Source organism: Harmonia axyridis, chromosome 7 (genome assembly GCF_914767665.1).
Source record: "Harmonia axyridis chromosome 7, icHarAxyr1.1, whole genome shotgun sequence".
NCBI lineage: Eukaryota > Metazoa > Arthropoda > Insecta > Coleoptera > Coccinellidae > Harmonia > Harmonia axyridis.
In genome coordinates, this window is record NC_059507.1 from 25,634,504 (window position 1) to 25,658,752 (window position 24,249).

At 34.9% G+C, this 24,249-nt stretch overlaps 1 protein-coding gene across 1 annotated transcript in view; it reads right to left on the reverse strand.

Moving 5' to 3' along the window:
* Positions 1–24,249, reverse strand: part of LOC123684898 (inositol-trisphosphate 3-kinase B-like) — a 145,919-nt gene that overhangs the window by 80,347 nt on the left and 41,323 nt on the right. The window contains exon 4 of the mRNA XM_045624403.1: positions 19,987–20,805. Within this exon, the coding sequence (XP_045480359.1) occupies positions 19,987–20,805 (819 nt within the window). The remainder of the gene's footprint in view (positions 1–19,986; positions 20,806–24,249) is intronic.

Below are 24,249 nucleotides of genomic sequence, written 5' to 3' on the forward strand. Positions count from 1 at the left end.
TGAACTAGCTGTAAACAGGGTGTTTCCTAAACATGCGGCAAAAATTCAGGGGGTTGTTCCTTGGACTATTCTAAGAATATTTTGTACTTTGATGATTTTTGAAAAACCTATTTGTTTCGAAGATATAGGGGAAACAAAATTTCAGATAATAACATTTTATTATGAAAAATTACATGAAATTTCAACTCAACCTACAAAAACTGTTGAAAATGACCACCTCTAGCCAGCATACAAGCATCCAATCTTCTCCTCATTGACTGCCGAACCCTTTCAAAAACACCAGGATCATTTCTTATTAAGTTACACCCCGCAAACGAATTCAAATGAAAACCGTGTTTAATCTGTGTTCCTTTACCATCTGCACTTATCAATTTTTAGTCAAAAAACTGGCCGTTTTTAGTAATTGGAATGTTGTTAAACAAATTTAAAAATAAATTGTACCTACTTAGTAAACACAGTGCGGTACGCATTTTTATTTAAACTATTATTAATTTTAAAAATATGAAAAATGTTGTTCGCCCTGTATCTTCGAAACAAAGAGGTTTTTCAAAAATCATCCAAGGACAAAACATGCTTAAAATAGTCCAAGGAACAACCCCCTGAATTTTTGCCGCATGTTTAGGAAACACCCTGTATAACTACATCATTCGACAAGAGATGAAATTCAAATACACTGATCAACAATTGCTAGGGATCACTTCTCTCGTTCAAACACATAAGGAGACAATAATTGAAGAAATGAGAACAATATCAGCTTATCAGTCATGCCGAGAAGACGTTTGGCTCCTGTGCAACTGGACCAAATCATATACGGTGGATACAGGAAGGTTTGTCCCAGCGAGAAGTGTCCCGGCGGTTGAATGTTTCGCAAAGTGTCGTGAGTCGTGCTTGGAATAGGTTCATCCAAAACGACTCAGTAGCTTATGTTCATGGGGGAGGTCGGCAGCGCAGTACAACAGCTGCCCAAGATCGTCTTTTGATCCTCAATGCTAGGAGAAATCCCACTTACCCGGCGTCGCGGCTCAATAGATCACTGAGAGTTGCAACCGGAGTTCTAATTTCGAACCTGTAAGACGATGACTACATGTTCGTGGTTTGAGAGTACGTAGAAGGGTACAACATCCCCGTTTGAATAGGGAACACCGGGTTCATCGACGGCAATGGGCTAAGGAGCACCGCAATTGGACACTTGAAGATTGGAGCCGATGTTTATTTACGGATGAGTCTAGATTTCGCTTGGTCAACTCCGATGGACGTATTCTTGGTTGGAGGGAAAGAGGTCGAAGGTATACAGAACAGTTTATGGTACCCACAACAGCTTTTGGCGGAGGTTCTATATGTGTATGGGGAGGCATTTGTTTGAACCAACGCACAGAGTTGGTTGTTCTGCAGAACACCACCATGACCAGCCAGAGATATCACGATATGATTATTGAACCCATAATTGTTCCGTTTGCGGCTGCTGTGGGCGAGAATTTCATTTTAATTGACGATAATGCCCGTCCACACCGTAGTCGTCTGGTTAATGAAGCGCTAGAAACTCATGCTATTGATAGGATGGACTGGCCAGTTCGCTCTCCAGACATGAATTGCATAGAACATGTCTGGTCTGAGATGTCTAGACAATTGTCAACCTTAGAACAACCGATCAATAACCTGGAGGACCTTTCTAACGCTTAACGGGATATTTGGACGAATTTGCCCCAAAATTTTATAAATCGTTTGATCGAAAGTATGCTTCGTAGGGTAGAATGCTTGAGACGAGCTTGTGGGGGACCAACCAGGTACTAGCTTAACCGAAACTTCAGCCTTCTTGTGGTTTCATCATAAAATTTTTATGTTATTCAAACACAGAATTTTGAGTGTTCCTAATAAAGTCTTTTTTTCTCTTCAACTTTCCATTTTTTCATTCTTTTCTCAAGTGAACCATATTATCAACTGAAAATACTCTGATATCTGACTAAATTTATAATCTTGGAGCGAATATTTCAGAAATAAATTTAGAACAAGTAAGTGATCCCTATCAATTGTTGAGCAGTGTATTTGGGAATTGAAATTCCAGGATATGGGGACATAGAGGCAGAGGTGAGCCATCAAATGATGAAAGCCACAAGAACTGCAGCGTACTCGAACAGCACACTATGGAACAACAAAAGTATAGGAATAGAGGCTAAGTCTTAAATTTATTGAACCTTTATGAGACCTCTAATGACATACACCGTAGAAACCCGTCCAGATACTGCTACAACCAAAAGGCTTTTGGGTACAGGAGAAATGAAGGTGTTGCGCAGAATAGCCGGAAAGACTCTACTAGACAGGGATCGGAACGAAATAATTAGGAGAGATTGCAAGGTTGAAAACATCAATGAATGGGTGCTCAATAGGAAGCATGAATGGAATGAGCACATGTCGGATGGATGAAGAAAGACTGGTAAGAGTAGCAAGGGACAAGTCGCCGTTTGGGATAAGAAGCATTGAGAGAATCAGAAGAAGATGGAGCGACAACCTCAATGTCGACGGATTATGATGGCATGGGGACGAATAAAGAACAGGCTATATTTCTCAACTGGAAGAAGAAGACTATGTCGGAGAAGAAATGAAAAAGATCGTCTCGTTGAATTAGATTTATTACCCATTTCAAGTTACCCTACCAAGTAAAATGTCAACAAAATATAGTGAAGAACTCAAAGACTTATCCATAAGTTCTTGAAAAATAGTTTCAATCGGAAGTAACTAATTAAATTCTGGCTCTCAGTTTCTGAGAACTCTCCTTACCTGTTTGATGAAGCTATAACAGTCCCCCTTCCATTCAGTACCTCATATTTACAGTGTGAGGCCGGATGTTTGGCATTAAAACCAAATACCGAAATAAATTGAATGTATCAAACTCACTACGACTGAAAGTAAATGCATTTGAACTCGATGCTGAAGCTATAATGGCAAAAAATAGGAAACGAATACAAAAAATACTTTTTGTATGTAGGTAGAATGTGGTGTCAAGCTAATACTCTCATTAATAACATCCCTAAGACTGAAGTAATAATTTTTGAAATTAAGGACTCTTTAAGTCAATCAACTCCAATTCACTGCTTGGGTAATAAGTTAATGTTTAATATCTCCGTTAAATTTTTAGGTCTATATGTTGACAGAAATTTGAGATGGACTGATCATTATTATTATATATGTACATATGTAGGAAATTAAGCTCTTCCTTTCATGCTTTTCGACAGATCAGAGACTCGCTCTCCCTTGAAACACTTATTACAGCATATTATTGTGGAAGAATGATGACAGTAATATGTTTTAATAGTACATATTGTGATCATATGACTAGTCCTATACCCAACATCGGATCTAACCTAACAGTATCAATAAATTATTGTTATTGTTATTAAAAAAATTATATTGTAAATTAATATTGTCTTTCTTAATTGAACAGTCCTGTATTGGTACTTAAATGCTTAAGTTTCCATTGTTTTCGAGCTAAATGAAGTTAAAGTTAATCAATTGCAATATACTCATAGGTATGTTGTATACGATCATAACAGATTAATGTCAAATAAGGAAAGATTCTTTGAAACGAACTCTCAGTCGGTCCAAGTCGTACAGCTTCGCGCCGATGAATATTTTCTACCTTCTGCTCCTAGTGATTAGGCATTACCAATATTTTATGTCTCCTTTTTAAGACGGCCAAGGCCCAAGAGGTGGGAACCAAATTCTGCAGTTTTTGTTAGATGGGTGGAAGATCAATCAAGTTTGGGAATTACTGGTCTGGAGTGCGTTATATCAAACATATTTTTGCGAATAGTCCTTTTGTATTATAAATCAGATGACCAGGTTATTATCCTTATAGCGAAAAGAGACAGCAGATCCTTGCTCTTCGACGATAAAATGTAATATTAATTCTTGTATAAAGTACTTTTTTCTTTCTATCTGGAAGCAGACACCTTCGAGAGGTTCGAAAATCTTTTGTGTGATGGTTGATTCGGGTATAATAACATGTATTTATTTGGAAGTAGATTCTAAATTTGTGTGAGAAATTTATTTTGGCAGTTAAAGGTTTATTTATCATTTGATTTATGGCTAGCATCAACACCGTATCTCAAAAACTAGAGCTCATGAAAAAATATGATAGCGTTGTAAACTCCGCATATTAAAAACATTCAAAGTTTTTATTGGATTTCCGGCAAAATTTGTTTTTCATTTTGAGGCCTGAGTTGTCAATTTTAAGCTTGACGCAAATTCTTGAGCTCCTGTTTCCCAGAAAATTAAAAAAAAATTGGAAAAGAAATACGCAATATTTCCGTACCTAACAACAAATGCGATTGGGTTGAAATTCTGCATATAGAAATATTTTAACAAATTTTAAGCTTTATACAAAATTTTCTGTTGATTGCTTCAACGAGACCATAAACAAATCAAGCAAAATGTCAAAAAAAAATACCGAATACTTCCGTAACTACTGATATGACTGATATGTTTTGTATATGTAAAATAACCCCTTGAATGTTCCAAATTTTAAGAAGATCGTATCATAAAATCCCTCATCTAGTTAAATTCACCAACCCAGCACATCATTATAAATCCAATCTCATATATACGTATCCTGGCGGGCATGAATGAGCGATCGCTCATAAGCTCCTGGAGACATCTCAGTGTTTCTCTTGAATTTTAATATTTCGCTCACCTCTTCTTTTATCACATATAACCTCACTTCGGGAAGCGGCTCATAATTATCCAGCCATGCATTGACTACTTCGAACAACGACATGTCAGACTTGTTATTACCACGATTAGAACAAAACTGATTGCTTTGAACACCAGGAAATAATTCGAGGTGCTCCAAGATCAAAATTCATAATAATGATCTTTCAATTCATTCAATTCACAATATTCCAAGAATAGTAGTATAAAATACAATTGTCAATTAAGTTGCAATCTAGAGAAACGTTAATTTTTCATGAAAATATATGCGATGACATCAGTGGCTGAATTTATTTAATCGTGTATGTAATGGGTGTTTTTTTTCGAGGTATATAACTTTAAGTTGGCATTACTGTTCAAGATGGCGACCGATTTAACAGCTGTCAAGTGATTTATTCTCAGTTTGATTTGGCAATTCATCATGAATGGACTAACGCCTGAACAACGGTTGCAAATAGTGCAATTTTATATCGAAAATAATGGTTCTGTGCGGAATACATATCGCGCACTACGTCCATTTTATTTTGTTTAGGGATGAAGCGCACTTCTGGTTGAATGGCTACGTCAACGAACAAAACTGCCGCATTTGAAGTGAAGCTAATCCTCAAGTGTATGTCGAAACACCGTTACATCCAGAAAAACTGACTGTTTGGTGCGCTTTATGGGCTGGTGGAATCATTGGTCTGTACTTTTTCAAAAACGATGATGGCCAGAACGTTACAGACAATAGTGATCGGTATAGAGCAATGATTACTAACTTTTTCATTCTTGAATTGAACAACCATGATGTCCAGGAGCTGTGGTTCCAACAAGACGGCTCAACATGTCACACAGCTCGTGCCACAATCGATTTATTGAAAGACACGTTTGGTGACCGCCTAATTTCACGTTTTGGACCTGTGAATTGGCCTCCAAGATCTTGTGATTTAACACCGCTACACTACTTTTTGTGGGGCTATGTAAAGTCATTGGTCTATGCGGATAAGCCACAAACCCTTGACCATGATTAAAAAGTAAAATAACTTATTTCCGCTTTATATATTTATTTTCACAACAATTGTTTCGTCATGATAACATGACTTCGTCAGGTGAGCATGGTAACTAACTACATATTTCGGATACAGTTCTTTAAATAGTTGAAAAAAAATATGGTGTGAGATATAATAAAATCCTGGAAATTCTTGGGTTTCAAAACAGTTTGAGTAAGGGTGATCTATTTAGGTCCGTTTGGTCGTTGAGGAGAATCTGTTTTTTATGGTACCTATTTATCTCCATTGCTTCAAGGAAATTCAATTTTAGGGTCTTATTTTCTACGTGCAAAATTTCGAAATTGTTGTCGAAATCATGCCCGGTCTCTAACAGATGTTCTGTATATGTTGAATTACAAGTTCCGCTAACGTATGCTTTCTGATGTTCTCCTATCCTAGTCCTAAATGATCTTCCTGTTTGACCAATGTATACATATGGGCAAGTACCACAATTCAACTTATAGACTCCAGACTTTCTATCTTTAGTGACTTTATCTTTATTGTTTTTTATTAAATTTCCTAATGAGTTTCTAGTTTTAAATGAAATATGATAATTATTATTTTTCTTTAGGTATCTTGCTATTTTTTCAGATTTATGTCCAATGTATGAAAGGGAAATATATTTATTATCTTGTGGAATTGTTGGATATACAAGTGAAATAGATTTTTTTAATTGCATTCGGTTAAGTAATTTATTTATGATAGCTGGATTGAAACCATTGTTGAGTGCAATCTGTTTTATTGTATTGAGTTCAATTTCAAAGTTCTCATGTGTCATGGGTATGTTGATCAATCTAAAAATCATGCTATTATAAGCTGCTAATTTTTGAGCATATGGGTGGTTAGAGGAGGAATGAATTGTGAGATCTGTATATGTTGGTTTTCGGAAAATTGAAAAATCATGTTTATTATTAATTTTCGTGATTTTTAAGTCAAGAAAATTAATACTATTATTTTGTTCTTCTTCATAAGTAAATTTAATTGTGGGAGATAATGAATTTATGAATTCTAAAAACATCGCGAGTTGTCTCTTAGTACCGGTAAATAGTGCTAGGATGTCATCTACGTAACGATACCAATAAATGAACCATTTGTAGAAAGGGCTCTCTCGGATTTTAGTTTCTAGGGAGTCCATAAATATTTCAGCTACAATCGGGCTAAGCGGATTTCCCATAGTTAAACTTTCATCGTCCTCGTACAATATGTCATCAAACAAAAAGTAGTTTTGGCCCAGACAAACCTTTAAGATTTCCATAATCTCTTGTTTTATAACTGGGTTTGACCTACTTTTCACCAATAACATATCTACCAGTTTTATGGTTTGTTTAACAGGTACACTAGGAAACAAATTTTGCACGTCGAAAGAAATGAGTTTGGCATTGTTCGGTATATTTATATTTTTTATGTTGTCTATGAGATGATATGAATTTTTTATGGCTAACTCAGCTTGAAAATTAGTTTCTTTTTGAATGATTTTAATTAGTTCTTTTGACAATTTATATGAAGGTGCTGTAACAAATGAAACTACTGGCCTGATAGGTCGGTTTTCTTTATGTAACTTTATGAGAGAATACATACTTGGGGGTTGTGGATTCATAATAGTTAATTTATACAAAGGTGTATTTTCAAAAAGGGTTGTTGAGTTTTTTATGACTGATTTTATCTGTTTTTGGTATTTGGTAGTAGGGTCTTTTTTAATAATTTTGTATTTGTTCGGATCTAAAAATGTGGTCGTTTTGTTAATGTATTCATTTCTTTGGATTGCAATAACTGTGTTTCCTTTGTCCGCGCGTGTGAAAACTAAATTATTATTAGAAATTTTAGTTCATATTGTTCTAACTGTATTTTCAATTTTACTATCATTAAAGGTGGGTTTATTTTCTTGAATGTATTCGATCAAAGCATACTTATCTACAATTGAACTTTGTTGGTTTTTTAATGCAATTTCTGAATCTATAGCAAGGTATTCTAGGTCCTTCTGATTGTGACTATTCAGGTTGAATTTGTAACCTTTTTCAAGTAATTTTATTTCATTTTGACTAAATTCTACATCTGAAAGATTAACAAATTTAGGGTAAAAAATGTGGTTCGAAAATTTTTTTTTGTTCGGTTCGTGTTAGTGAAATTGGACTATTATTCTTTTTTAAAATCAAATTTTTTAATTTATTTTTTTGTACTAAATATTTTTTATGAATGTATTTGTTTATATCATTTCTAATATTACTGTCTAAATCATCGAAAAAAATGTCATGGAGTCTACGAGTTAATTCTGAATGTATTACCTTAAGATATACACAGGTTATTTCTCTCTTTCGGTGTTCTTGTTTGATGTCCATTTTCAACCATGTCTTCATTCCAAAAATTCTTCCTATCTCTGCTGATGGGCTTGTGTTTTTAGTTTTAAGTTGGATGTAATTAGGGATGACTGCATGTTGTATACATTTAGTTAAAAACCAAATGTTCTGTGTGGATATTCTGCGCCGTAGTAGTAGTTTTGAGTACCATAAGACTAAAAAACTGGTATCAGTTTGAATCAAGTGTTTGATTGTCTCAGTCTTTACTTGTCGGAAATTCATCTTGATGATTAAAAAGTAAAATAACTTATTTCCGCTTTATATATTTATTTTCACAACAATTGTTTCGTCATGATAACATGACTTCGTCTGGTGAGCATGGTAACTAACTACATATTTCGGATACAGTTCTTTAAATAGTTGAAAAAAAATATGGTGTGAGATAAAATAAAATCCTGGAAATTCTTGGGTTTCAAAACAGGTTGAGTAAGGGTGATCTATTTAGGTCCGTTTGGTCGTTGAGGAGAATCTGTTTTTTATGGTACCTATTTATCTCCATTGCTTCAAGGAAATTCAATTTTAGGGTCTTATTTTCTACGTGCAAAATTTCGAAATTGTTGTCGAAATCATGCCCGGTCTCTAACAGATGTTCTGCATATGTTGAATTACAAGTTCCGCTAACGTATGCTTTCTGATGTTCTCCTATCCTAGTCCTAAATGATCTTCCTGTTTGACCAATGTATACATATGGGCAAGTACCACAATTCAACTTATAGACTCCAGACTTTCTATCTTTAGTGACTTTATCTTTATTGTTTTTTATTAAATTTCCTAATGAGTTTCTAGTTTTAAATGAAATATGATAATTATTATTTTTCTTTAGGTATCTTGCTATTTTTTCAGATTTATGTCCAATGTATGAAAGGGAAATATATTTATTATCTTGTGGAATTGTTGGATATACAAGTGAAATAGATTTTTTTAATTGCATTCGGTTAAGTAATTTATTTATGATAGCTGGATTGAAACCATTGTTGAGTGCAATCTGTTTTATTGTATTGAGTTCAATTTCAAAGTTCTCATGTGTCATGGGTATGTTGATCAATCTAAAAATCATGCTATTATAAGCTGCTAATTTTTGAGCATATGGGTGGTTAGAGGAGGAATGAATTGTGAGATCTGTATATGTTGGTTTTCGGAAAATTGAAAAATCATGTTTATTATTAATTTTCGTGATTTTTAAGTCAAGAAAATTAATACTATTATTTTGTTCTTCTTCATAAGTAAATTTAATTGTGGGAGATAATGAATTTATGAATTCTAAAAACATCGCGAGTTGTCTCTTAGTACCGGTAAATAGTGCTAGGATGTCATCTACGTAACGATACCAATAAATGAACCATTTGTAGAAAGGGCTCTCTCGGATTTTAGTTTCTAGGGAGTCCATAAATATTTCAGCTAAAATCGGGCTAAGCGGATTTCCCATAGTTAAACTTTCATCGTCCTCGTACAATATGTCATCAAACAAAAAGTAGTTTTGGCCCAGACAAACCTTTAAGATTTCCATAATCTCTTGTTTTATAACTGGGTTTGACCTACTTTTCACCAATAACATATCTACCAGTTTTATGGTTTGTTTAACAGGTACACTAGGAAACAAATTTTGCACGTCGAAAGAAATGAGTTTGGCATTGTTCGGTATATTTATATTTTTTATGTTGTCTATGAGATGATATGAATTTTTTATGGCTAACTCAGCTTGAAAATTAGTTTCTTTTTGAATGATTTTAATTAGTTCTTTTGACAATTTATATGAAGGTGCTGTAACAAATGAAACTACTGGCCTGATAGGTCGGTTTTCTTTATGTAACTTTATGAGAGAATACATACTTGGGGGTTGTGGATTCATAATAGTTAATTTATACAAAGGTGTATTTTCAAAAAGGGTTGTTGAGTTTTTTATGACTGATTTTATCTGTTTTTGGTATTTGGTAGTAGGGTCTTTTTTAATAATTTTGTATTTGTTCGGATCTAAAAATGTGGTCGTTTTGTTAATGTATTCATTTCTTTGGATTGCAATAACTGTGTTTCCTTTGTCCGCGCGTGTGAAAACTAAATTATTATTAGAAATTTTAGTTCTTATTGTTCTAACTGTATTTTCAATTTTACTATCATTAAAGGTGGGTTTATTTTCTTGAATGTATTCGATCAAAGCATACTTATCTACAATTGAACTTTGTTGGTTTTTTAATGCAATTTCTGAATCTATAGCAAGGTATTCTAGGTCCTTCTGATTGTGACTATTCAGGTTGAATTTGTAACCTTTTTCAAGTAATTTTATTTCATTTTGACTAAATTCTACATCTGAAAGATTAACAAATTTAGGGTAAAAAATGTGGTTCGAAAATTTTTTTGTTCGGTTCGTGTTAGTGAAATTGGACTATTATTCTTTTTTAAAATCAAATTTTTTAATTTATTTTTTTGTACTAAATATTTTTTATGAATGTATTTGTTTATATCATTTCTAATATTACTGTCTAAATCATCGAAAAAAATGTCATGGAGTCTACGAGTTAATTCTGAATGTATTACCTTAAGATATACACAGGTTATTTCTCTCTTTCGGTGTTCTTGTTTGATGTCCATTTTCAACCATGTCTTCATTCCAAAAATTCTTCCTATCTCTGCTGATGGGCTTGTGTTTTTAGTTTTAAGTTGGATGTAATTAGGGATGACTGCATGTTGTATACATTTAGTTAAAAACCAAATGTTCTGTGTGGATATTCTGCGCCGTAGTAGTAGTTTTGAGTACCATAAGACTAAAAAACTGGTATCAGTTTGAATCAAGTGTTTGATTGTCTCAGTCTTTACTTGTCGGAAATTCATCTTGATGATTAAAAAGTAAAATAACTTATTTCCGCTTTATATATTTATTTTCACAACAATTGTTTCGTCATGATAACATGACTTCGTCAGGTGAGCATGGTAACTAACTACATATTTCGGATACAGTTCTTTAAATAGTTGAAAAAAAATATGGTGTGAGATATAATAAAATCCTGGAAATTCTTGGGTTTCAAAACAGGTTGAGTAAGGGTGATCTATTTATTTGGAAGACAACATTCGCCGTGTTATTGCCGATATACGGCCACCAATGTTGGAAAAAGTCATCGAAAATTGGACGTCCAAGATTGGACTACATCCGAGCCAGCCATGGCAGTCATATACCAGAAATCATATTTGAAATGTAATGCCACAAGATTATCTTGCGGATAAATAAAATTCATGTCAATTGAATAATCCATCGTTGTTTTATTGCAATTTAAAGTTCTATAGCTCTAAAAAAAAACACCCTTTATATAGGTGACCTCTGAGTATAGCAAATTTTGATTTGCTCCTGAATATCAAGTGAAACTTTTTGTAAGATGATATTTATTTGAAGAATTATTTCAGATTATTTAAATTATAAATTATTTTCATTCTTTTCTTTTGCACGAAATTAATTAGAAACATTTTTTCTGGAACTATGTATTATGTCTAAGAGGAACCATACTCAATTAAAAATTTATAATTATACATTGATGCCTCAATCCCATTGTGATATGAATTGATTTTCAAATGTAGGTCAGTATGTGGTACGTGAATGTATGTTTAAGGTAGAAATAATTTCATTTAAATTAATAAAAAATTCGAGGGTCCGGCTTGATGTAAAGAGTCTAAAAGCGCTCCTTCTTCCATGCGCCGTTTTTGAGACCATATGCACGGTGTTCATGTTATAGCATCATCCTTTTTTGAGATATGAGATATCATTTATTCTTATGTCATTGTTTTCGGTTATTTTATCTTAATGAGGATTTCTGACCTCTTGATATTGGCGTGATCATTTCCCACATAAAAACTAAGTATTAATCAAGTCTTCTGGGTTATAGGGTTAGAGCCCGTTGACTTACGTCATAAAAGCTAAAAGTTTTTGTACGCAATAATACTATAAGTCTGGTTGCATATTGAGACACTATCACACCACTGGAAATCTTGCCGTCTGATCGACAAGTTGGTCGCTTGTGTTCGATCAACAAGCCATGAGCCAGTGACGTTGAGCAGTTTTCCACCCCACTCGAGGGCATTGACATTGACGGCAATTTTTCAATAAATTTTTATGGTACGCCCTCCATCGGGGAATAGCGATATCAAATTAAGTAAGGCAACTGAGCTATGCCATATACACCCTCCATCTGCATATTGAAACGTGGTAACTTTGCAGTAGAAAAGTTAGGTTTATGTCCTGAGCGGTACCTTTCTATCGAGAACTGCGCAGCGTGCGGCGTGATCTCTCGGGCAAATAAAGAGTCATCACAACATGAATACACAGGACATTGTTTTCGCTCATCTGCAACAATTTAAAAAAATCTTGGATACGATTTTATTACTTTAAAGGGGAAGAAGGGATGAAAATCCTCAACGGTTTCCGAAGTATATATTGAGGAATCCTTCAGAAAAAAGGACATTGTTCAAGCAGTTTCGAACGTAAGCGAAATATACCATAAAAGGACGAACCCCACCCTCTGAGTGAGACTGGAAGGGGATGATCAAGACACTTTAAAACCGGGTTGTATGAAGAAAATCAGGTCTCTTGCATTTTATGCTGCAAATTTACAATTATTAATGTTCTCCATTTGCTAGTATTGATCTAACATTACCCTGCTTATATTTAAGGTATTTCTGCTTACATTCGGTTCATTTATTGTATATTTATATACACTGCGCAAAAGAATAAACGCACATTATGGAAATGTCAAATTTATTCTACAACTGAAGTTGTTCTCAATGATAATTATTTTTATCAGAATTATGCATGCATATGTTATCCACTTTCAACGTTTTTCTTCAATACAGATGTTTTTTCCCAGCAGGAATGAAAAAAGATGAGATTATCAGATTTTGAATGTATTGGCTCCATTTTGAAATCAGTTGTTCTCGATCAATTCTATAGTGATCAATAGTTTTTCTTTCGTTTGATTTTCTACACTCGATCGCTATGCAACGCGAAACACGCAATTTGACCCAAGAGGAATGTGCCCAAGCGGTAGTTTTGCGAGAAGAAGGGTGGACATACACAAGAATTGCAGAAAGGTTTGGAGTTTCCCATACAAGTGTGTCCAGAATGTTGCAGCGATTCAGGAAGACAGGTATGAATGTCCGAAGACCAGGACAGAGTAGACCACGGGTAACAACTGCCATTCAAGAACGTTACTTGAGAGTTTCTTCGTTGAGACAACGGTTTGCAACCGCTCGCCTCCTTCAAAATCAGCTTGAGCAAACTCATGAGGTGCAAATTAGCTTTCAGACAATAAGAAATCGCCTCAGAGAATATGATTTAAGGCCTCGTGTCGCGGCAAGAGGCCCAGCTCTTACCCCAGCCCATCGAAGGGCGCGTTTGGATTTTGCGAGAGATCATATTCATTGGGAAGAGGCTGATTGGGAAAGAGTTCTCTTCACAGATGAGTCTTCTTATTGTCTGAAAGCTAATTTGCACCCCATGAGTTTGCTCAAGCTGATTTTGAAGGAGGCGAGCGGTTGCAAACCGTTGTCTCAACGAAGAAACTCTCAAGTAACGTTCTTGAATGGCAGTTGTTACCCATGGTCTACCCTGTCCTGGTCTTCGGACATTCATACCTGTCTCCCTGAATCGCTGCAACATTCTGGACACACTTGTATGGGAAACTCCAAACCTTTCTGCAATTCTTGTGTATGTCCACCCTTCTTCTCGCAAAACTACCGCTTGGGCACATTCCTCTTGGGTCAAATTGCGTACACCTTCAGTTGTAGAATAAATTTGACATTTCCATAATGTGCGTTAATTCTTTTGCGCAGTGCATTTGTTATTGCAATATGAATTTAGTGTAACGTCCAGTGTTTGTTTCAACTATTCAAGGTATTTTCTGATACCCAAAACCATACAGTCCACTAAATTATTTTTGAGACAAACCAGCGTTAACATATGATCCGGCCCGAAGGACCAGACATAGCAGATAAAATATTTAGAAGATGAATCATCGAAGAGAAATCTAGTAGTACTATTATTATCGAAGAAAAACCAGCAATTTCGCTGACTAAGCAGGTAATGCAGAGCGGCTGACTAGAAACAGAATGACGTTAAAGGTAGAGTTCAGCCTATGTTTTATTAGTTGTAGTGAAAAGAAATCCATTACTTTCCAATAGATGCCTTTAGTTATTTATATCGCGCGTTGTATAAGTCCGATCGGTTTCAATTATATCTGACAGTTTTGTGATATAGTTGACTCAGTTAAGTTTGAGCGCACGTCAAAGATAGACACTAGCAAGAGAAAATACGCTATATTTTACAGTTTTTCTTCCATAAAAGCGAAAATGCGAGCCAGTCGGCTGAAAATGTAAAAAGTGTTGATGGTCCTGATACTATAACAACTAATTACGCGCAATTCGGGTTTCGTCGATTCCGTTTTGGTAATGTCAAAGATGCACCACGCACTGGAAGACCAATTGTCGAAAATGTTGATAAAATCATTGACATTATTGAGTCCGACCATCATGTACTATTTCGATTGCCCAAGAGCTAAAGATTGCACAAGAACCATTTGCATAAGGCTGGTCTCAAGAAGAAGCTCGATGTATGGGTACCACACGAATCAACGCAAAAAAAACCTTATGGACCAAATTTACATCTTTGAATCTCTGCTGAATGGCAACAGAATTGACTCATTTTTGAAGCGGTTGTTGATTGGTGATGAGAAGTGGATCACTTATGACAACGTCAAGCGAAAAAGATCAAGGTCAAGCTAGGCTGAGGGCCAGGAAGGATTTGCTGTGTGTTTGGTGGGATTGGCAGGGAATCATCTACTATTTATTTTTAATGCCCCAGACTTAAAATGTAGTTCATTTTGTGATTTGTTAGCCTCAAATGGCTTTGTTTGTTGTGTTTTTTTGCCCACAAGAGGTACAAATTGCATTGACAACATATTCGTGAACTTTTCTGTCGATAGTTTCGGTTCACAGGTTGTAGATTTTGAATGTTCCGATCACAGAGCTCAGGTGGTTAGTGTGGATGCTATGACTGATGTAGTATCCGGAGGCAATGTGGTTAGATACATTCGCCCTCTGACTCAAAAAGGTTTTAACTCTTATCATGATATTTTATGTAATATTTCATGGGACTTTGTGAATGATGACGGTTTGAATATTGATGAACGTTTCAGCATTTTCAATAAAATAATAACTGACTCATTTTTAATCTCATTTCCTTTGAGGAAAATTAAGGCAAAGAAGAATGACGGAGGTGTGAAGTGGTTTTCTTCAGAATTACGGGAAATACGTGGTTGCTTGAACTTGTTAAATGATATGTATTCACGCTATCAAACTGATGATCTCCTCACTGCTCGTAATAATCTGAGGAAAACTTATAGGTGTAGGATTAAGCAGGCTAAAATGAAAGCCAATGATAAAATTATAAAGAACTCTAATAATGGCTCTCGTACAATGTGGAACCTAATTAATAATATGAGAAACACTCCAAAGAGGAATCACGACCATTCTATCTCTCCTCAGGAATTCAATAATTATTTTTCAACAATTGCAGAGAAAACTGTTGAGGGAATAGCAAATAAAGTTCATGATCCTATAAGCTTGGTTACAATGAAGGGTAATAAACCCTTTTCTTTTTCTGAAGTTTCATTGAACGATGTAAGAAACGCTATAAATACATTTAAAAATAGTACAAGTACAGATTTCTATGGATTGTCCTCAGTGTTGATAAAGAGAAATGTAAACAGTCTCGTAATACCACTAACAAAACTATTTAATTTATGTATTGTCAACAATACATATCCTAGCTCCCTAAAAATTTCTAAAGTCATCCCTTTATTTAAGAAAGGCAATGTTGATCAACTACAAAACTATAGGCCAATATCTCTAGTGCCAATTCTATCAAAAGTCTTTGAGAAATTACTTTGTTCTCAATTGGTGCACTATTTCGAATTCAACAATTTGTTTAGTGGGGCGCAGTTTGGATTCAGAAAAGGCAGGAGTACATCTGATGCAATTTTGGCATTCATTGATCATACTATGAGTTGTTTTGAGAGTGGTGAGTGGTCGTGTTCGTTGTTCTTGGACTTGGCGAAAGCCTTTGATTGCGTTTCCACCTCTATTCTACTCGGGAAGCTTAGTGCATATGGATGCTCCGAGAACAGTTGTGCTTTTATGTCTTCTTACCTATCAGATAGAACTCAATCAGTATTTTTCAATAATGAGTGGTCCGATGAACAAAAAATTTCATTTGGTATTCCGCAAGGGTCAGTTTTGGGACCTATATTATTTCTTATTTTTATAAATGACCTTCCAAATTTTTTAAATATGTTTTTCACCATACTTTTTGCGGATGATACAACTGTTTCTGTAAGTTCATCTGATTTGGTTACGGTTCTGGAGGAGAGTACCACCGCACGGGATAGAGCCTTTGAATGGTTTACGTCGAATGAGCTGGTTGCAAACAAAGAGAAGAATGTTGAGCTGATTTTTTCCTTGAAGAAGACTGATGAGAATATTATAGGATCCACAAGATTTTTAGGTGTGTTTGTTGATACTTGCCTCCGGTGGGACGTTCACGTTTGTCACCTGGCTGGAAAATTGTCAGGAAATATATTTTTGCCCAAGTCAATGTCGAATAAGTTGTCAGGTGGAGTGTTGAGGATAGCTTACTTTTCGTTGGTTGAATCAGTGCTACGGTATGGAATTTTAGCATGGGGAAACTGCTCCTCAAGAAACCGCATTTTCGCTCGTCAAAGGAGGGCTGTTAGACTTATTGCTGGTTTGAAATACAGGGAAGATTGTAAATCAACATTTATTGCGCACAAGATCTTGACCTTTCCCTGTATCTATATTTTAGAGTCATTACTTCAAGCTCATAAAAACAAGAATGATTACATTAGGGTTGGAAGCACCCATGAGTATAGTACTAGAGGTAGAAATCTTTTGGAACAAGATTTTTGTAGACTGACTTCATCCCAAAAGGGGCCGTTTTATATGTCCATCAAGTTATATAACAAAATTCCATCTTATTATCATGTTATGTCCTTAAATAGTTTCAAAAATTCTGTAAAGAATATTTTAATGAAAGGTGCATTTTACGACATTGATGAGTTTTTAAATTGTGATCTAAACCAATACCTGTGAGAATTTTTTGTTTTTTGCCCAGTTTGTCTCTGATTTGTTCGTTGATATATTCATTCCTTGAATTGTTATATTTAATTGTGTTATATGTGTGTATATAGTATATATATTTATAATGTAAATATGAATGTTTATCCCTATATTTTATATTGACGAGTGCAAACATTGTTTTTCAATTGTAAAGCATGAATAAAGATTACTATTACTATTACTATGAAAGGTTCCCCTACGGCACATTTGTTGACTCGGAACTGTACTGTCAACAATTGGACTGTCCGTCTGAAGGAAGCTATCGCCTAGAAGCGTCCAGATTTGGCCAATAGAATAGAAATTGTGTTCCATCAGGTCAACGCCAGGCCACACAACAAGCTCCGAGAGCTTGGTTGGGAGGTTCTTATTCATCCATCATTTAGTCCGGACCTGGCACCCAGTGATTACCATCTGTTCCTATCCATGGCGGACAATTTTGCTGATGAAAAATTCGCCTCAACAGATGTTTATGAAAATCATCTGTATCAATTTTTTTTGCCAATAGAGACGTGGGCTTCTGTGCCTTCTTCGAACTTGTTACCATTTTGAACGCATGCCTTCAAAATGGTAATAAGTTCGAATAAAATATTTGACCTAAATCAGATCATTCTTATTATTGTAATTAAAGCCTTTTCATGCAAATATAATGGTTTTCTTCACACTACACGTTATAATTTTACACACTGCAACATAACTATAAACATACTGAACTAGATGTTTACTTTCAAGGTTTAGAAAATGTGTTCAGCTTGAAATTTAATATAACGTTTGAAAATGTTGGGTAATTATTTTTCAACATTCTTCCTAAATTATCTTTGGTCCTGGTACTTAACATTCTGAAAGAAGCAAGACATTGGTACTCTATATATAAGTGTCTCTGATATACCTATTATTGCATCAATATTGGTAATTTCTCTGCCAATATCCTTCTTGAATTTTCTGTGGTTCTAATGATGTGACCAGCTTGAAATTGTAATATTTCATTAGCTTTTTTACGTATAAAGTAAAAAATAAATTAAATAAAATAAAAAAAGTTCAAATTTTGTGCACTTTCATTTCCGCTGGCAAAGCCACAATGGTCTAATTTTTCAATAGTCGTTTCTACTCGACCCTTGTTAACGCTGGTGTGTCCCAAAAACAATTTAGTGAACTGTATGGTTTTGGGTATTAGAAATTACCTTAAATAGTTGAAACAAACACTGGACGTTACACTAAATTTATATCGCAATAACAAATAAACAAATATATATACAATAAAATATTGAACCAGAAATACCCTAGATATAAACAGGGTAATGTTTGATTAATACTAGCAAATGGTGGACATTAACTATAAGTTTGAAGCATAAAATGCAAGAGGGTTGATTTGCTTCATAAAACCCGGTTTTAAAGAGTCTTGATCATCCCATCCAGTCTCACTCAGGGGGTGGGGGTTCGACTTTTTACGGTAGAATTCACTTACGTTTGGAACTGCTGGAACAACCCTGTAATAAACCCCTTCTTTGGGGGTATATAATTATGTCAATGGAAGAGCGGCTTTCCACTGACTAAAAATAAAAAAGATATGATGTTATTGTGGGTTCGGCCCGTCGCACTAGGGACAGGTCTTTTTGTTGATTTTCTTTCTTGGGGGCAGGATTAGATTTCCAGGTTAATCAAACTCAATTGATTATTTAAAATCAAATATAATCAAACAAAAACCAAAATTATGATATTCACAAAATTTATATTATTTGACTCAACGGCCAAAACTTCAATACAGAAAATATATCTCAAATGAACATTGAATTTGGGAGAATCAGGACTACTCAATAAGATAAAAATAAAAAGAAACCCAAAAGATCGTTAAACTGTTACTTGCCCTTATCCCACGAGGCTAGGTTGGTATACCTAGTTTTAATAAACTCCTTTTCAACTTTTCACACGAGACGTGTAATTCTTTTTTATTCACTTCACCCCCGAATCACGCACTCAAAGCTAATCTATTTCTTTATCAAAACAAAATTGAAACTGCATCAAAAACCCCTATATTTCTACTTCTGAGTCTGATCTAACTCGTATTTCTTAGGGTAAAACAATTTCTTCTTTCTTAAATACTTGAAGTTCCTCGAAGTAAATCATCTACGGAATTTTCCCAAAAAAATAGAACTCTAATCTTCAAAAAAATTGCTTTGCTCTAAGTCCGGTTTCGCGACCGACGTACTATTCCCGTTACTATTGACTTCCCTGAGTCCCCGATCGATATTGCCTAATTTTTCTAATCCATTTTCCCAATTGATCTCTTACAGAGGGGCTTAGTTGAGGGAATTGAAAGCAATTTCATTTTATTTACCAAATATTTTTCCAAAGAATTATTCCGTTCGAATATATTAGATCATCATAACTGCGTATTGAACCTTGAAAGACAAATTTAAAAACCATGTTGACCACTCAATTTATGTGGCATTAATGATCAATATACTTGAGATACAGAACAAAGAAACTTCTAAAAGATCTAATTATGAATTATCGATAATTCGAACCTCTCGCACTGCGTAGAATTTGGTTCCATTTAATTTCGAAGGTTTCACCAATTTCCGATTTATTACAACCCTATCGAGGACATTGCGTACAGATACTTTCAGCTTTTATACGTAAGAATCGTGGGCTCTTAGACTATTATAGTAGCTGTGTTTAGATGAAACTAACATATTTCGCAGTGCTTTTAATATATAGTTAACGGTACTCACCTCTTTGAAGCAATCATCATCGTCATCGCCTTTAAAAGAACACGTGGAGCAATCTGACATTTTTCTGTATGTTTCGGAATTAGATTCATACAGGTTGAGATTGCTGTACGAACTGCAAAGGCTCGACTCTGCCGATGAACTATTCTCCTTATACTTAATTCTTATATTTTCCATGTCCTCTAGCGTGAGCCCCATAGGATCATCCGAATAATCACTGACGACAACTGAAGGCGTCCTCCAGTACCTATATTTAGCTACCTCATCACCGTCGTCTGTAAAACAGCTCTGTCTTCGGCTATCGTCAGTAAACTGTTCCGATAATTCACTGAAAGCATCACTTGGCTTCCTGTCAAATGGTAGAGCCACGAATTGGGCCTCCAGAAGAGTCTTGCTGGGTACGTTATCGTGGTCTATTGATCTCCTGGGGCTATAAGGACTGAACACCGGATACTCATATGGCAAATCATCAATTTCTTCTTTTTTCTCACCCCAGTTAGAGTACAGAGTGCTAGATTGCTCGTCACTGTATAATATTTCCGAATCCGAGCTCTCGCATCTTCCAACCTGGTTCCTTGTAAAGGTTCCAAATTTGTCGAATTCATCGTCGCTGCCAGCAAATGTTATTGAACTCCAGTAGCCGCTAGCAGGAGGAATCAGCAGGTTATCGTTTTTAGGTTCAATTTTATTCAATATTTGTTTTTTGTCTTCTAAGGCTCCATCTATGTCTTCATCGTTTTGAGGGTTATTTGGAATCCCGTAAACACCTGTTCTCCGATATCTTTTGCCAAGTCTATCTGGATTCTTCGATGCTGGATTTTCCTGAAAATGAAATCAATTGCCATTATCAGTAGAGGCTCATAACAGTTATAAAATCGAAATATCACGGTATCATTAATTTTATTAGAAATTTATATATTGTAATGTGGGACATAGTGCCGAATATATCTAAATTTTTGAATATTCATTCACAAAATAGTGATCTATCGACAATAAAAATGAAACAAGTTTAATTTGTAGCACCTTTATCGCGGAAACATTAATTTGGCAGCTTATTACACATATGTTATTATTTAATACTAAACGAACTTGGAGAATTTTGAGATAAGTCATTCTGGAGAATGGTATAACCATGAAAAACAATAATTTTTTCACATTATATATTGATATTATGAATGTTAGCAATTCATAATTTAATACTAAGCCCATTTAATACTGAGACCATAGAATCCTAAGCACATCATGCTGAGGCCATGATTGTCAGAATCAATCACGCGCATGAGTTTTTATGATCGAACCCAATCTTCAGGGCAGGTACCAAGGTACCGTTGCTCTAACACATACTTTCAATATAGCCTATAGCCCTCACTGGTACAACTTCGACTTAAATCCTGTATAGTGAGTTAGTTCAACTGTGTTTGTTATAATTAACTCTGCGTCCTGGGGTATTATTTCTTATCTTAGAAACTTTAGATAATTTAACATGTATAAGGATGAAGGAATCCGAAAATTATCTACAGTGAGGCTTACATAATAGCTGGTTAGAAAGATTGTAAAACGTTTGAATAATCCACTTCTGTATTTTAAATACCTTTCAACTACATATTTGTTGATATCCTGACTGCTGCAAGAAGCAACACAGGACGATATGCTATTAGAAGGTATCTGAAGTGATTGGGTGCCGATGCTGATTGACGACCACTTTTTTCGCCACGTTTGTGACTTTTATTATTTAGCAACCCCGTACCTCACAACTGAGCCTCCGCTAACGCGTTATCATGGTTACCTGAATAATTAAAATCATTAATTTTTTTCGACAGCCAGTGTCGTCTCCGAATGTCCACCAACATTTATCGTTTCCAAATTTCAATACTCTTTTCATATACTTCATATACTTTTATATGTTCGTTTAGATTAGATTATAGGAGGGGCGACAAAGCAATGTTAACCTCGTAAATTCTTCGACTAAAAGATCAAGTTGGCTACCAAGTACTGTTCATTAGTCGGCAGCAAAGTTTCAATAAACTATACTACAGTCCTAGGTGCTACCTCCATATATAATATATGTATATATAATCGTGAATTGAATTGATTAATTCTAAATCTGAAAATTGAAAAAACGTTTTCATAAGATACGTATTTTTTATTTGTTATTTCAGGTTCAATTTCGAAAACTACCTTGTACCTAGTTACATATCTAGAACCTCGAACACTTATGTTCGAAGAATTCTGTATTTGATTATTTTATCTTGTGCATCGTACATATTTTCTAGCGAAACCTTGCTTTTGGAAATATTCCAAGACAAAGAATATTCAACCCCCTCCCGGGAGTTGGGTGCAATAAATTATCATTGAAAAATTGTTTGCATATAACTCTGTAAATGTTGATGTTGTTCAATAAAATGTATATAAAATATTGATTAGAAGAGAGAACTTTATCCCATTGAAGCTAGTAGAACCACTTTGGATTTTTAGATTTATTTTTAGCCATAATTTTAGGGTAATTTATTATCCTATTGAATTTTTTCTCTATATTGTCGGAGAAATCGCGGCTTATGCTAGATCAACGTTAAGCTAGCAAAACCTAAAAGCATGAGATATTGTTGGTTCATTTATACAATATAGATTAATAAATAAAACTGCTTTTTGCAAGGTTCCTTCTCATTTTATTATTGATGTGGCCCTACACAATGCTAAAAATCAAGTAGCTTGATAGAATTCAAGTAGTTGATAAATAAATACTTGACTTAACTTGAGATTGAAAAACTACTACTTGACTTGATTTCAAGTCAGACCAAGAAGCTCAAGAAGTAGCTTGAATATCAAGTCAAGCCGTGAATCCTTAATCTGGGAAAATAAATGACTTGACTGGATTGTTGACAGGTGAGCCTGTGACCTTGGTAGTATCATTAGAGTGAGGTCGCATCTTCCATTGATACTTATGTTTCGTAATCCTCAGAATGTATCATTCCATCCACATAAATCGAATTCTGTCGAATAATTTAATTTTCTAAACAGATCTCATTTAAGAAACGAATTTTGAGATTTTTTTTATGATCTTTGTTTCTACAGTCTCGTTTTTTTAAGGTTATGTCTTTACAATAATTTACTTTTCCCTTGCCAAAATAAATACCATGAATTTCAAGGACGCAACTCGCATGACACGAACTTGAACCAATATTGCAGGATACACTTATTTTTACTTCTTTTAAACATTTTTTGCCAATATTTTCTATACTCATATTGCTACGTGGCGCCATGTCAGAGAGTTTTGAGTGATTGTGATTCACCTTCTTCTCCCCTCCATCTCCACCCTTCTGGTATTCCAAAACGAAACTGCTAAAAACGTATTTGATAGACACGCGGATGATGTCGCGTAAATGGAGACAATGAGCACATGTGGAAACTTTTTGTTGCCAGATAATTCCATTATCTTTTATGATGACACTTAAAACGAAGTTTAATCATGTGTTTTGTGAGTAACTGATATCAAAACGAATAGTTTTTATTTGAGTGATGAACAATACGGTGAAATAATTCAAGAACAGAAATCAGCAAAACTCACCGCTAAGCGTTCAAATAGCAACAATAGTATATAATACATTGTGGGTTGTGGTCCTTATATTGTGACCTAACACGTAGTTCACGGTCAAGGATAAATAAGGGAAATAAAAGAACGGGATAGAAACACTTATTCAATTTATTTCCAACCCACTAGAAGAGTTTGAAGAAGATGATATTTAGATCTTATCGATTTCAAGGGTCGCTGGCCACTTGGGTCGTTGCGGCTAGGTCGCAGGTACTTTTTCGCCGATCTCGGGAACAGATGTGAAAATCTTTACTCTTCTGTTGTCGGTGCAAGTATGGTACATATGTTGTAGTTGTAGACTGGACTGAACTCAATTGAATTATTCGCTCAGATCTCAGATCTTCATTTTGTTTAAGGTCCGGAATTTATATTCCCTTCGCCTCTAATTTCATTTCTCCTATTTTTGCTGGTTAGTTAGGTATACACCATGGGGCGCCAACCGCTGTTCTTATTACTGAATTTAGCGTACCTTGCAACTGATCATTAATATTTTCCTTCGCATTGTACCAGGTGACTCCTGCATACATAATGTATTAGCACTATTTTCATTATCTTCAGCTTGTTTTCTAAAGAGAGTTTACTTCTAGAGTTGAGCAATGGGTACAATCTGCCGTGCAATTGCCTTGTCTTTTTTCTTCTATCTGTTTGTTAAAATTCATTCTTTCATCCAGTATTAT